This window comes from Oncorhynchus keta, chromosome 19, assembly GCF_023373465.1.
Source record: "Oncorhynchus keta strain PuntledgeMale-10-30-2019 chromosome 19, Oket_V2, whole genome shotgun sequence".
Classification (NCBI taxonomy): domain Eukaryota; kingdom Metazoa; phylum Chordata; class Actinopteri; order Salmoniformes; family Salmonidae; genus Oncorhynchus; species Oncorhynchus keta.
In genome coordinates, this window is record NC_068439.1 from 75,693,614 (window position 1) to 75,707,552 (window position 13,939).

Consider the following 13,939-nt stretch of genomic DNA (forward strand, 5'->3'; position numbering starts at 1 on the left):
AGTAAATCGACAGGAATAAAGAGAGGAGAGAGGAAGATGGGAGACGAAGAGGAGAGTGTAAGAGGAGCGAGGAAGAGGATAGGAAATTAAAGAAGAAGAGGGCACGCAAGGCAAAGGAGGAGGAGACTGAGAGGGGAGAGTGGAGAGAGAGAGAGAGAGAGAGAGAGAGAGAGAGAGAGAGGGAGAGAGAGAGAGGGAGAGAGAGAGGGGGGGGGGGTGGAGTCAAAGAGGGAGCCCCGGAGAAAGTAGGAGGAAATGACAGAGAGAAGGGAAAGCAGGGCAGAGGGAGAAAGAGAGGAGGCCATAGAGATAGAGAGAGATACAGAGGGCGTTTGGAAGTAGGAATACACAGATGAGAGAGCATAAGAGAAAGCCAGACAGACAGCAGTGCAGACAGACAGACAGACAGACATCATTACAGACAGACAGACACAGGCAGGCAGACAGACAGAGGCATGTCCACCCAACCGGGTCCCCAGCACAGGGTCTTGTTCCAAACCCCAGGTGAGGAGAAGGCGGAAGAGGAGCCTCCTCAACGCAGACTGGGAAAACTCACGGTCAAGTACAACCGCAAGGACCTGCAAAAGAGGCTGGACATCGAGGAGTGGATCGACGGGCAGCTGCATCTCCTGTTCGACTGCGAGGTGAGTTTAAGCTATCTTCTGATTTAAGGTCAGCTCCTTTTACACCAGTGTTGATCTTCACCATTGTGGTGTAATATATCAAAAACTAGTCCTGGACTAGTATCTTATTAGGGCATGATGTAAATATAATGGTAAAGTAAGCAAGCTTTAGTTTAGACAAGGGAGCTCCCATAGCGACAGTCGCCTGCTAGAGAAGGGGAGAAACAGAGTTTAGGAGAGGTGAGGGAAGAGGGGATAGTGCTCCCTTGTTAGAGAGGATAGAGAGAAGGAGATAAAGTTCAGTACTTTGGTTATTTCATGTTGTGACAGAATCTAGCTATGTTGGGATATTTCTCTATGCGTTTCCAGAGCAGACAAACTGAATTGGGAACCTGAATGAGGCTGGGTGAGGCTAAGTATGAAGACTTGATTGACTCAAATAATTAGTCCCGGAACCAGAGGGAGCTCGGTCCAATTATAACCTCAGCTGTGGCAATTTGATTACCGGGCCCCTAGGAAATGCAATGGAAACTAACATTTGGGCTCCAGTTTTGGCTCCTTGTCAGCGAACCGTAAACCTTTTGTTTTGGGAGATAGAAGATAGTCGATAGATAGACGATAGATAGATGATATATAGAAGATATATAGATGATACAAGATACTGTAGATGCCTGTGGAAACATATCCAGGATCAGTTTATCCTCAATCAATCCTAACATTAGGATCATTTTGATTTGATTTGATTAACACATATCAGTATACACATATTCATATTATGTGACCCATTAAACCAACTTCCGTTATAAATAGTCTAAAATCACATGTACTGTAAGTGAAGTACTAAAGTTCTTTAGAATTCTATTATTTCTACTTTGCCCTCCTGGAGGTCATTGTCAGGAACACTGTCTTTTTTCACATGACCTTGGGACACAGTTGTCCCTGAGCCAGTGAAGCCTATATGGAAGTAAATAACTGGTGGCTAAAGAACCCAGTGTTTGAGAGAGAAAGGGGCCTAGTCAGGGTTCAACTAAGGCGTCATATGACCAGCAGCGTGGGTGACAATAGAGTTGGTGTGCTGGCCCCCATCCAATGTCCCCTTTGCCCCCATCCAATGTCCCCTTTGCCCCCATTGTAAGAAAGTCCATGATAAAAGTTGGCCTGAAACAATTTATTTTATTTAACCAGGTAAGTTGACTGAGAATTTACAGCAACGACCTGGGGAATAGTTACAGGGGAGAGGAATGAGCCAATTGTAAGCTGGGGATGATTAGATGACAGCTTGGGAATTTAGCCAGGACACCAGGGTAAACACCCCTACTCTTATGATAAGTACCATGGGATCTTTAATGACCTCAGAGAGTCAGGACACCCGTTTAACGTCCCATCCGAAAGACGGCACCCTACACAGGGCAGCGTCCCCAATCACTGCCCTGGGGTATTGGGATATTTTTTTAGACCTGAGCATCTGGTGTCCCATCCAAGGACTAACCCTGCTTAGCTTCAGAAGCAAGCCAGCAGTGGGATGCAGGGTGGTATGCTGCTATACAATGCACTGTATAGTACAGTGGTGGCCAAAAATATTTTACATAATCAATAATTGAATCAATGAAATACATCTTACATTTGCATCTTTAGTACTAATACCATGTCCAGTAGCTCTGATTGAAAGATAAAAGTTGATTATTAAAAATGAAGCTGCTTTCACAGTGGAAGGCCTCACATTTGTATGGGTGGAGAAGTACAGTGAACTGGCCTGGGAAACCACCACCAGCTTATTATCATATTCCTTCAAAAGAATATTGTTAATTGTCCAGAAAGTTTCCTTGATATTTCGTCCCTGGTAGGCACTCATTGTTGTCTCTGAATAGTTGTTTCTTTGTTTCTATATTAATGGAAATACCAAAGTAGTGTACAACAGACTGTGTTGTGGGTTCAAATCAAGACAAAGCCATTTAATCTTGACATTCTCCAGGATGACCTAGCCAGATCTGAGGGATTGGACCCTCACTGCATTCATGATAAATGATCAGATAGCATTATTATTTTCCAAGACACTGAGGTTAGAAATAGTTCATACATGATTGAGAAAGGATGGAAAGATCAAAAGACAATAACAATCTACTTTTTACTCAATGAGTAAATACTGTAGCATTTTCCCAAGTAGCAGTCAGTACGTGTGTTCTATTTGATTTATGCCAGTGGAAAGAAAGTAGGAATTGAGTAAAGGAGCTTGCCAAGTGATACAAGGAAGGTCTGAAGTGGTTTGCTATGGGGGGAAAAACTAAAGTCATCTGGACTTTATTAATATTCACTAAACTAAAAGGAAAACATTGTAGAAGCAGAAACATATCCATTACCCTCCAGTATGCCACAAAGGTGGTTTAAGCTGCCACTAACACACAGGTCAGAGGTCACATTCTTTTTTTGTGTGTGGGGTTCATTCCAAAAAACAAAATGGCTGACTTATTGACTTCCCCCTGCAGAGAAAATCCTCTCTGCATGCTATGGCAGGTAAGTGATTACCTTCATCAGTTAGCCTACCAAGATTTAACATGTTTGCCCACAGTGTAGATAAAGGCACTGAACATTTCTTGCTCAAAGATTCTTGACTTGATTAATATTCTGGGGATCAGCTTAATTTCTCAGCTATTTGTGCTTAAACCTTCTCTTAGCTTCACACGGTGAATGACATTGGCTTCCCAATACCTAAACTAATTTCCCCCTAAATTATAGAACCTGAGCTTTAATGGTTTAGTAATAGTTGGTTTCAGATTATAGAGTACCGATGATGAGTGTATGGTGTTGAATGCAGGCAGGGATGGTACATACTGGCCGCATAAACACAATCTATGAAACTAATCCTAGCTGTTGTTAAATTCCACAGGGTTTGTAATACAATGTGTGTTTTTAAAGAGAAAAATGGCAAAAAAAAGATATCAAGCTACCGATAAAGTCTACCCCTGGAACCACACGTGAATTCAGGAATAACCTTCAATAATTCAACACATGACCCTAGGCATCTGTGTCGAAATACCCCACAGCGTAACCTTAAGCATCAGCTGCCAAAATTCCTTAATTGGAACCCCTGTACTATACCTATAAAGAGGTGTCATTGTGTGGATTTGAATGGAGTTTAATGGACAACTACAGATGTAGGATCTTAATTTGATCACTCTCACACTGAGAATGTTCCTGCCAATCAGGCCTTGCAAACTTGTTGTGTATTTGAGTTTTAAAAAGGTTTCTAACATGTGTCATTTTCACTTAGACATTTGACTTGATTTGCCCTAATGAAAAATGTATTAACCCCTACAAAAATGTCCAAAAATTATAATCCACATTATTATTCACATGTCCTGTTGCAGCAAGATTATTTTCCTGCTCTAACAAATTGGTTCAAAATAAGATCCTACATCTGAAGTTTACCACAGGAGGGGTGAACATAACTTTTAAAGCTCCAAGGTCATACAATACAAAACATTAGCTAATGTATTGCATTTAAGGGATAATGGCCCATTTAGCTCGCAGGGTTAGCCTTATCTAGCTTTATAGCCTAATGATTTTCCTTGTCCTCGTTTTATGATCATTACTTCTAAGAGTCTGACTGTTGCTGACAAGCTCGTTCTGGCTTTCCAGAGTTGTGATGCTAAAGGCTGCCGTGTCAGCGGAATGGGCTGTCTTGTGGATTTAGATGAGCCAGAGGGACTGCATTTAGTTCCAGTTCCAAAGGGGACAAAAAGTACACCCATTCATCAAATAAAACATTATTTGTCACATGCGGTGTAGACCTTACTGTGAAATGCTTCCTTACAATCCCTTAACCAACCATTTTTTTTTAAAGTAAGAATATATTTACTAAAAAAAAGTAGAAACGATAATAAACCAAAGTAAAAAAAATACAAATAAAAAAAGGTACACAATAAATGAACAACAACGAAGCTATATACAGGGGGTACCGAGTCAATGTGCGGGGATAGATGTTAGTCAAAGTATTTGAGGTAATATGTACAGTGCATTTGGAAATGATTCAAACCCCTTCACTTTTTCCACATGTTGTTACATCCTCATCAATCCACACACATCTACACCCAATGACAAAGCAAAACCTGGTTTTTAGACATTTTTGCAAATGTATTAAAATTGAAAAACAGATACATTATTTAAAAAAGGATTCAGACCCTTTGCTATGAGACTCGAAATTGAACTCATGTGTATCCTGTTTCCATTGATCATTCTTGAGATGTTTCTACAACCTGCGGTAAATTCAACTGATTTAGAAATTATTTGGAAAGGCACACACCTGTCTATATAAGGTCAAACAGTTGACAGTGCATGTCAGAGCAAAAACCAAGCCATGAGTTCGAAGGAATTCGAGCCACAGATCTGGGGAAGGGTGTCAAAAAAATTCTGCTGCATTGAAGGTCCCCAAGAACACAGTGGCCTCCATCATTCTTAAATGGAAGAAGTAGACAGGCCCTGGATGGCAGGAAGTACTACCCTCTGATTGATTGAAGCACTATCCTCTGTAGCGTACTAACCTCATTGGTCTATAACTATATTTTCTATTGGGCAGAATGTGTTTGCTCCTTGATGCCTTCTCAGTTAGTGGAACTAACTAAGAGAAAAAATAAAGGAAGTTAAAGTTGATTAAAAAAATGTCACTACAATAAGCTAGAATGTATTTTGTAAAGCATCCCTGTTTTATCTCAACCTAACAGAAAACAAACAGGGCAAGGCCAAACTTCCTTCTTGCCCACAATTTCCTGTTCTGGAATGGTACAACAAAAAGGTACCATAATGCAGGAGATGACAACTGTAAATTACGAGCTTTATAATTAGCCTGTTTGTCAGTTGAAATGCAGCTCTAAATAAGTTGCAAAGTCATTTTGAGGTTTGAAAAATGTATGCACTGTATTCATGATTGCGGTTCTTGAAAACCATTTCAGTGCCCAACCCATTTTCTCCATTATCCTCCCTTATTCTGTTGAAAAGCAACATCTCAACACAAATGACAAATGATCTTCATGCATTAATTAGACACAAAAATGATGCTGTGTGGAATAAGAACCTTTTTGTCTTTGCGTAAGTGTGCAGGGAACATTAGGTGCACTTGTGTTTTGTTTTCCTGGCTGTTTCCCCACTCATTAATGATGTCAACAGTCATTTCCCATCTTCTACTGTCAGGATCAGCAGCCATTTTGTCTCATTAGACAAATTGTAGGTACAATAGGGAACAGATTTACTAGTATAGGCCAACATACTCATGAAATGATCGTTGAAAACTAAGGATCATTTCAATGGAAGCTAATTTGCAAGGGAAAGTGTTCTCTGGGTAAATCTTGTGATCTAATAGCCCTCTCTATGCCTAAACCTCTTCCTGGAGATCTACCATCCACATTATGTCAGAAGTTTGCAATAGTTCATTGATATTAAAATGGAAAAACAGTGTGAATGGGAATTGTAGAGTTATAGGTGCACAATATGTTCTCGTTATTGTGGTTGTTTACTTTTAAAGTATGTCATTGGCTCTTTGGTAGCTGTGGCTGCATGATTAGTGGGACAACTGTGGTCCACCAAAGCTCAGTGTATGCCAGGGAATGTTGTGCTTGTTGGCCGTCAACACAAAAGGCTAAGTGTCTGAACTATTATCTGTGCGTGACTGTGTGGGTCACAAAAATGCTATCACTTCCTATCAACATGGAAATCTGCTGGTAACCAACAACAAAAAGGAGGGAAAAAAAGGGAATGTTTTTATTTGCTTTGTTAATTTCACAGTGATCGTTGTGTGTGTGTGTGTGTCATCCATCAACAATCAGGTTCATGAAAATTGTTGAGTGAGAAAGCAACGGATGCCCTTTCTCAGAATGTATATTCTGGATGAAGAAATACATTAGTGTACAGTTGACAGAGAGGACATTAAGACTCAGAATAGCCTTTTTTTTCATTGGTTAAATGTAGAATAAATGGAGAGTTATCTTGTTGACATTTGGGTTCTTGTTTTATTCCAGTTCTCTCTATGTTTGTGTTTTGCCTTTCTTTCAGGAGGAGGATATTCCAGAGTTAGAAATTGACATGGATGAGTTGCTGGATCTATCAGACGCAGAACAGAGAGCAAAGCTACATGTGAGCTCAAAATCTTTGGTCTATTCAGACCTGGGTACAAATACTATTTATCTTCCTGCAAATATTGTAGCTGTGCTTAATTGAATTTGGCTGGCATTGGAACAGTCCCCAAAGTGCAAAACTCAGCCCATCTGGCATTGACAGGCTCAACCAAACGCTCAAACTATTTGAACGAAAACTAAAGCTATTTCAACCCTGTTCTAAATCTGTCAAAAGCACCTTGTGTTTTTTGAATAAAGAGTCAGAGTGAAAGGGTTCATGGTTTCCCATTTCTATTTCTACAGGACCTTCTTCAAGACTGTGACAAGCCCAAAGAGGTAAGGAAGCACCAAACAAATTGCATTGAGAGGCAAGGCCCTTTTGATTTGATAATGTTAGCAGTGGGGGCTGCTGATGGGAGGACGGCTCATAATAATGTCCGGAATGGAATAGTATCAAACATGTGTTTGGTACTATTCCATTACACTCCATTCATAGCCATTACACTCCATTCATAACCATTACACTCCATTCCAGTCATTTTATGAGCCATCCACCCCTTAACAGCTTCACTCTGAGCCCCATGCACATTCAGCTGAGAGAAAGGAAAAGCCTGACATAGTAACTACCACGGTATTGGCTATTTCAAAGTTAGCTACTTGATTCATTTAGGATGTGGAAACTGTTATTGACACGCTAATGATGGGTGAGGCACTGTTTAATGAATAATGCAATGATACAGGCAATCTTTCTAACGGGAGGCATATAGCCTTCGAGGTTAGAGCGTTGGACCAGCGTTGGACCAGTAACCTGGTGGTTTGAATTCCAGAGCCGACAAGGTGAAAACCCAACTGCTCCAGGGGCGCTGGACAATGGTCACCCTGGCCCTGACCCCACTCCCTGTGGGTGTCTCAGGGAGAGTTGGGATATGGTGACCCTGGCCCTGACCCCACTCCCTGTGGGTGTCTCAGGGAGAGTTGGGATATGGTGACCATGGCCCTGACCCCACTCCCTGTGGGTGTCTCAGGGAGAGTTGGGATATGGTGACCCTGGCCCTGACCCCACTCCCTGTGGGTGTCTCAGGGAGAGTTGGGATATGGTGACCCTGGCCCTGACCCCACTCCCTGTGGGTGTCTCAGGGAGAGTTGGGATATGGTGACCCTGGCCCTGACCCCACTCCCTGTGGGTGTCTCAGGGAGAGTTGGGATATGGTGACCCTGGCCCTGACCCCACTCCCTGTGGGTGTCTCAGGGAGAGTTGGGATATGGTGACCCTGGCCCTGACCCCACTCCCTGTGGGTGTCTCAGGGAGAGTTGGGATATGGTGACCCTGGCCCTGACCCCACTCCCTGTGGGTGTCTCAGGGAGAGTTGGGATATGGTGACCCTGGCCCTGACCCCACTCCCTGTGGGTGTCTCAGGGAGAGTTGGGATATGGTGGCCCTGACCCCACTCCCTGTGGGTGTCTCAGGGAGAGTTGAGATATGCAAGAAACACATTTCCATGACACACTGATGCTTGTACAAGTGTGTAACAGGACAAATATAAGCAGCCCCTAAATGTTTGATTATTATCTTGTGATGTGCGGTAAAAACCGGTGAATCTTCCGTTGACCCATATGTGACTGCTACTTGTTTACCTGGGCCCTCATACAGACGACCCCAGGACCTGACCCCACCACACAACCCCTTACCCCAGTGAGACTGCTCTCTAGTGGTGAGAAGTGACAGCCCAAAACAAACCCAAACATACACCCTATCAAAATGACTCTTACAACCACAACATGTGAGATATACTTCCACTAAGTTTCCATAAACACACCTAAAACTGTGTTGTGCCTGCACGTATTGACTGGTTAACCTGTAAACAGGATAACCACCTCTCGCTCACATCTTCTCTACTGTTTCCTGACAGGACTTCATCGACGGCTTGCTGTATCGTATGAAGGGACTTCGCAAGATGTCCCTGAAAAAATGAGCCGGAGACCATGTGAAATGAGACACCATTCTCTCTCACCTGTAGCTGTGGATGTGTGTACAGTGACAGTCCTCATGTATCTAGATATATCCTATATGTATCCACAATCTGCACTATCAGTGTCTATATTAGTGGTTGGCAGCACTTGTCAAAGAGGGTCCCCATGGCCAGTCTGTCCTGGCCTTATATTATTAGGACCAATTGATACCATATATGTCTTACTCACATAAGCCTGGTGGGTCTTCCAATGGGGCATCTGTGTAAAACTGAGATTAAATATGACATGATATAGCATAGAGATGTCCTACTAGATTCAAACACCTCTTGGGATCAGTTGCCTCTGAAGTAGAATGAGAGATCATCCAGTCTAGTGTTGATGGATTATCCAGTCTATCGTTTATGTCAATGTTTTTCCACTGTTATGTTACAGAATGGTTCACCAATTCACCATGGCCTGGTTTATGTTCTTCGGTGTTAATGGACACTTCTGGCATTTTGAATAATCAGATCACAGCTTATTGTTATGTTGACATTCTTTTTTATTTATTTTGTATTTTTTATGAAATGTTTTCTCTGATGAATGCCCTACTATGACTAGCCCAAGAATGTACTGTCGTGTCTTTGGCTATGCCGGATTAAGTAATATGACATGCTATTCTATATTAATATCACCTGATTGAGCTAATCATGTAAATGTAATTAACTAGAGAGTCAGGCACCACAAAATAATATTTATAGAGCTGTTATCTTCCGAATAAACTCTTAAAGACGTAGTAATATTTTACATCAATAGCAGTCAACATTAATCATCACCTTAATTCAGTCTCATCTGAAAGTTGTAGATTCTTAGTTATCTGCACGAACCCTGGCTAACAATTTGAATCAGCAATACGAAATTGGGTTTAATTATTTATTTACTAAATACCTAACTAATCACACAGAATTACACATACACACAATTAATCATAACTTGATTACAAATTACGTCATAAAGGAAAACGTCCCTAGCGGGCAGAACAGATATGACAGCTTGTTACACAAAGGAAAAGGGCTGGGTTTGAGCGAAAGAGCCGGAAGACTGAGGAACAAAGGGAAGAAGCTGTGCTATCGGAAATACAGTATCTTATGCATTCTAAATTACCGCCCATTTGGAAAAGGAAAATGCAATAAATATTTACTCTGAGCTGCGCTTTAGTAGGTTGGTGGTAGATTGAAGAGCGTGTTGCCAAACCGAGTCCTCTATCCTTTGAAGAATGTCTCTGGTGGTCAATTGGATAAGTTGTAGTAACCTCGTTGTGTGATAGACGGGATACTCAGTCTGTTCCTTCCTAACCCTCGTTTGCAGCAGATGTTGCTAACTCAACGGCTAGGAGGTATCACTTCTGTAGTGAATAAGAGTTCAAAGTTCATACCATTCGTAACAAGCTCACGCTGATGTTTGCTTCGTTCTGTAGTTATTATCTGAACCATTCTGACATAGGACCATCATCAGAACAGAAAGTTATGTTGTCGTCAAGGCTTTATATAGGAAGGGAGAAAAGGGGTGTGTTTCATAGTTTACAACCTCTGTCTCTTCACGTGGGCGGGCCACTGAGTGAGCAGCCCTATCTTATGTAAAGCCACATCTCACATTTTTGAAGCTAAAATCACATTTCATCCCATCACAAATAATTTAATATTCAAACATTTAAATTGAACAACAATTCCATGTAAATCTGATAACTCTGATGTGTAGTCTTTCCATTGTAGAGTTTATGTCATCTTATCATTGATGAGAATATCTCAGATGACAACCGAACTGACATCATATTCATTAATTACCACCGCATATGTTCCATTGGATTACCAGAATATAGTTAATTTCCCCCCACCTTCTGACGTTCCCAGAATCTCTATGTTAACCATGGGTTTTGCAAATGTAAGCTCAGTAGGGTAGAGAGAGGAAAAAGGGGGGACTGTCATAAACCTATCCCCCAGGCCAATGTCATGACAGTACTGTAAATATGGTTACTAATATTTTTGTTTAGCTTAAAGTATTGTTTTAAAAGAGGCAGTGCTCTCATTAACTGTTACATCGGAATTTCAAATGTGATCTCCAATAGAAAATATGTGTACTGTGATTTTACCTATGATATTCTGGAAAATATCACCTAAAACAAATTCACTTCAATCCATAAAAGGGCAGTTAGGCATCACAAAATGTCGACGAGCCTTGGAACCGCTATGGATCCCAATGGGGGGGGGGATCTAAACTTTTTCTCTTTGTGAATTTCAATAAATCAGTGGAAGCATATCAGAGTTTTGACATTCTTCAGGGCAGAAGGTAGCAGAGCGTTAAGCCAGTAAACAAAAGGAGGCTGGTTCGAGTATCCAAGCCGGCGAGGTGAAAAATGTGTCGATGTGTACTTGAGCAAGGCACTTAACCTTAAATTGATCCAGGGACGCTGTACTACTATGGCTGACCCTGTTAAACAACACATTGCACTGCACCTATCTGTTAAACAACACATTTCACTGCACCTATCTGTAAAACAACATTTTGCACATTTCAAAACAACATCTGTAAAACAAAACAACATTTCAATGCACCTGCAACCTATCTTTTACTGCACCTATCTGTAAAACAACATTTTGTAAAACAACACATTTCACTGCACCTACCTGTAAAACAACACATTTCACTGCAACTATCTGTAAACAACATTTTTCAGTTTCACCTATCTGTAAAACAACACATTTCACTTCACCTATTCAAACAACACATTTCAATGCACCTATCTGTAAAACAACATTTTTCAATGCACCTATCTGTAAAACAGCACATTTTACTGCACCTATCTGTAAAACAACACATTTTGCAGTTTCACATATCTGTAAAAAAACAACACATTTCACTGCACCTATCTGTAAAACAACAAATTTCACTGCACCTATCTGTAAAACAACACATTTCACTGCACCTATCTGTAAAACAACACATTTCACTGCACCTATCTGTAAAACAACACATTTCACTGCATCTATCTGTAAAACAACACATTTCACTGCATTTCTATCTGTAAAACAACACATTTCACTGCACCTATCTGTATAACAGCACATTTTACTGCACCTATCTGTAAAACATCTGTAAAACAGCACATTTTACTGCACCTATCTGTAAAACAACATTTTTCACTTTCACCTATCTGTAAAACAACACATTTCACTGCACTTATCTGTAAAACAACATTTTTCACTTTCACCTATCTGTAAAACAACACATTTCACTGCACTTATCTGTAAAACAACATTTTTCAGTTTCACCTATCTGTAAAAAAAAACACATTTCACTGCACCTATCTGTAAAACAACACATTTCACTGCACCTATTTGTAAAACTACACATTTCACTGCACTTATCTGTAAAACAACATTTTTCAGTTTCACCTATGTGTAAAACAACACATTTTACTGCACCTATCTGTAAAACAACATTTTTCACTGCACCTATCTGTAAAACAACATATTTCACTGAACCTGACTGTATAACATATTTCACTGCACCTATCTGTAAAACAGCACATTTTACTGCACCTATCTGTAAAACAACATATTTCACTGAACCTGACTGTATAACATATTTCACTGCACCTATCCAGTGTTTGTGACAATACAAATATTTAATTAAACGTCATTTATTTAATTTGAGGCAGGTTCAAACTACTCCCAAATGTTCTTACCATTGAATTAGTTTATATATTATATTGCATTTTCTGACACTTTTTTTTCTTCTTTTCTACTGCCCTTTTTAAAATCTATTTATACTGAATACAAATAAAACGTAAGGGAATGTGGTTTATCGCTCATAATTCGACACCTTACAGCAGTTGACAGACAATTGTAATCCAGGGATAACAAGTTAGCCAACAACCACCTCAACAACCACCAACTGATACAAATGAGCTTGTTTTGTTGTCTGTTTTATAATATCACATACAGTATATAAAATGGTATATACTGTATCATATTACAGTAAAGAGCATACCTTCACAAAATGATATAGCCTATATAGACTGTTTCCCTAACTGGATAAGAGTGTAATATCTTTTTTCTTAGTGTATTTTTCTCCTAACCATACTGTATCTTTCTCCTTACTGTAGTTACTGTACATGACTGTCTATCTTTGCCAGATACATTTCATCGGCTCTTATCTAACCATGGAGGAGTGATCGGGAGTTACACTTCAGGGAAAGATGGATGCAGTTGGATACAGGGGTGGCAAATTGTCACGGATCCCCCGGTACTGCTGCTCATTCCTTGCACCAGTACCGGAGGTCTATGACACCGGCCTCTAGGTGTCATTGAACTGTTTCTTTATGCACACCTGGTTCCCATTTCTCTTGATTAGTAATTGTATAATTGTTCCCTTTGTTCACCATTGTCCTTGTCAGTTATTGTTCCTATGTCTGTTGGTCTTGTGAATACCTGTGCTTTGTTGTTTCGGCTTTCGTGCTGCGCATTTGTTATTATGGGTCAGTTGGATACAGGGGTGGCAAATACCGTTTTTTAAGGTTGTTGCGTAGAAAACAGTCAAATTAAAGAAAAATAAAGTGTTTTCCCGGCAGGTAGCATAGTGGTTAGAGCATTGGGCTAGTAACCAAAAGGTTGCTGGATCAAATCCCTGAGCTGACAAAGTAAAAATCTGTTGTTCTGCCCCTGAACAAGGCAGTTAACCCACTGTTCCCCAGTAGGCTGTCATTGTAAATAAGAATTTGTTCTTAACAACCTCTTAAGGATCCACCCCTTTTCTTTTTTTTACATACCCAAATCTAACTTCCTGTAGCTCAGTCCCTGAAGCAAGGATATGCATATTCTTGGTATTCTTGGTACAGGAAACACTTTGAAGTTTGTGGAAATGTGAAAAGAATGTACGAAAATATGACACATTAGATCTGATAAAAGATAATACAAAGGATTTTTTAATATATTTTTTTACCATCATCTTTGAAATTAAAGGCAATCATGTAGAAAGGCCATAAATGCCTAGTTGCAATTTAGATTTTGTCCACTAGACATTGATCCAATGAACCATCGCATTTCTGTTCAAAATTTTGTCATGACTGCCCAAATGTGCCTAATTTGTTTATTAATAACTTTTCATGTTCAAAACTGTGCACTTTCTACAAACAATGGCATGGTATCATTTCACTGTAACAACTACTGTAAATTGGACAGTGCAGTTAGATGAACAAGAATT

The 13,939-nt window shown here is 40.3% G+C and overlaps 1 protein-coding gene across 3 annotated transcripts; it reads left to right on the forward strand.

Moving 5' to 3' along the window:
* Positions 1-218: 218 nt before the first annotated feature.
* Positions 219-10,993, forward strand: LOC118398865 (protein phosphatase 1 regulatory subunit 14B-like). Of its 3 annotated transcripts, none has more exons than XM_035794638.2 (5): positions 219-644; positions 6,666-6,746; positions 7,031-7,063; positions 8,379-8,439; positions 8,638-10,993. In XM_035794638.2, the coding sequence occupies exons 1-5, from the start codon at positions 456-458 to the stop codon at positions 8,928-8,930; spliced, it is 657 nt and encodes a 218-aa protein (XP_035650531.1). In that variant the 5' UTR covers positions 219-455; the 3' UTR covers positions 8,931-10,993. The 3 variants fall into 3 exon arrangements, 2 of the variants coding, with proteins under 2 accessions (XP_035650531.1, XP_035650533.1); XR_004828706.2 differs by having other exon boundaries at positions 220-644; positions 8,379-8,508; XM_035794640.2 differs by lacking the exon at positions 8,379-8,439 and having other exon boundaries at positions 225-644.
* The last annotated feature ends 2,946 nt before the right edge of the window (positions 10,994-13,939 follow it).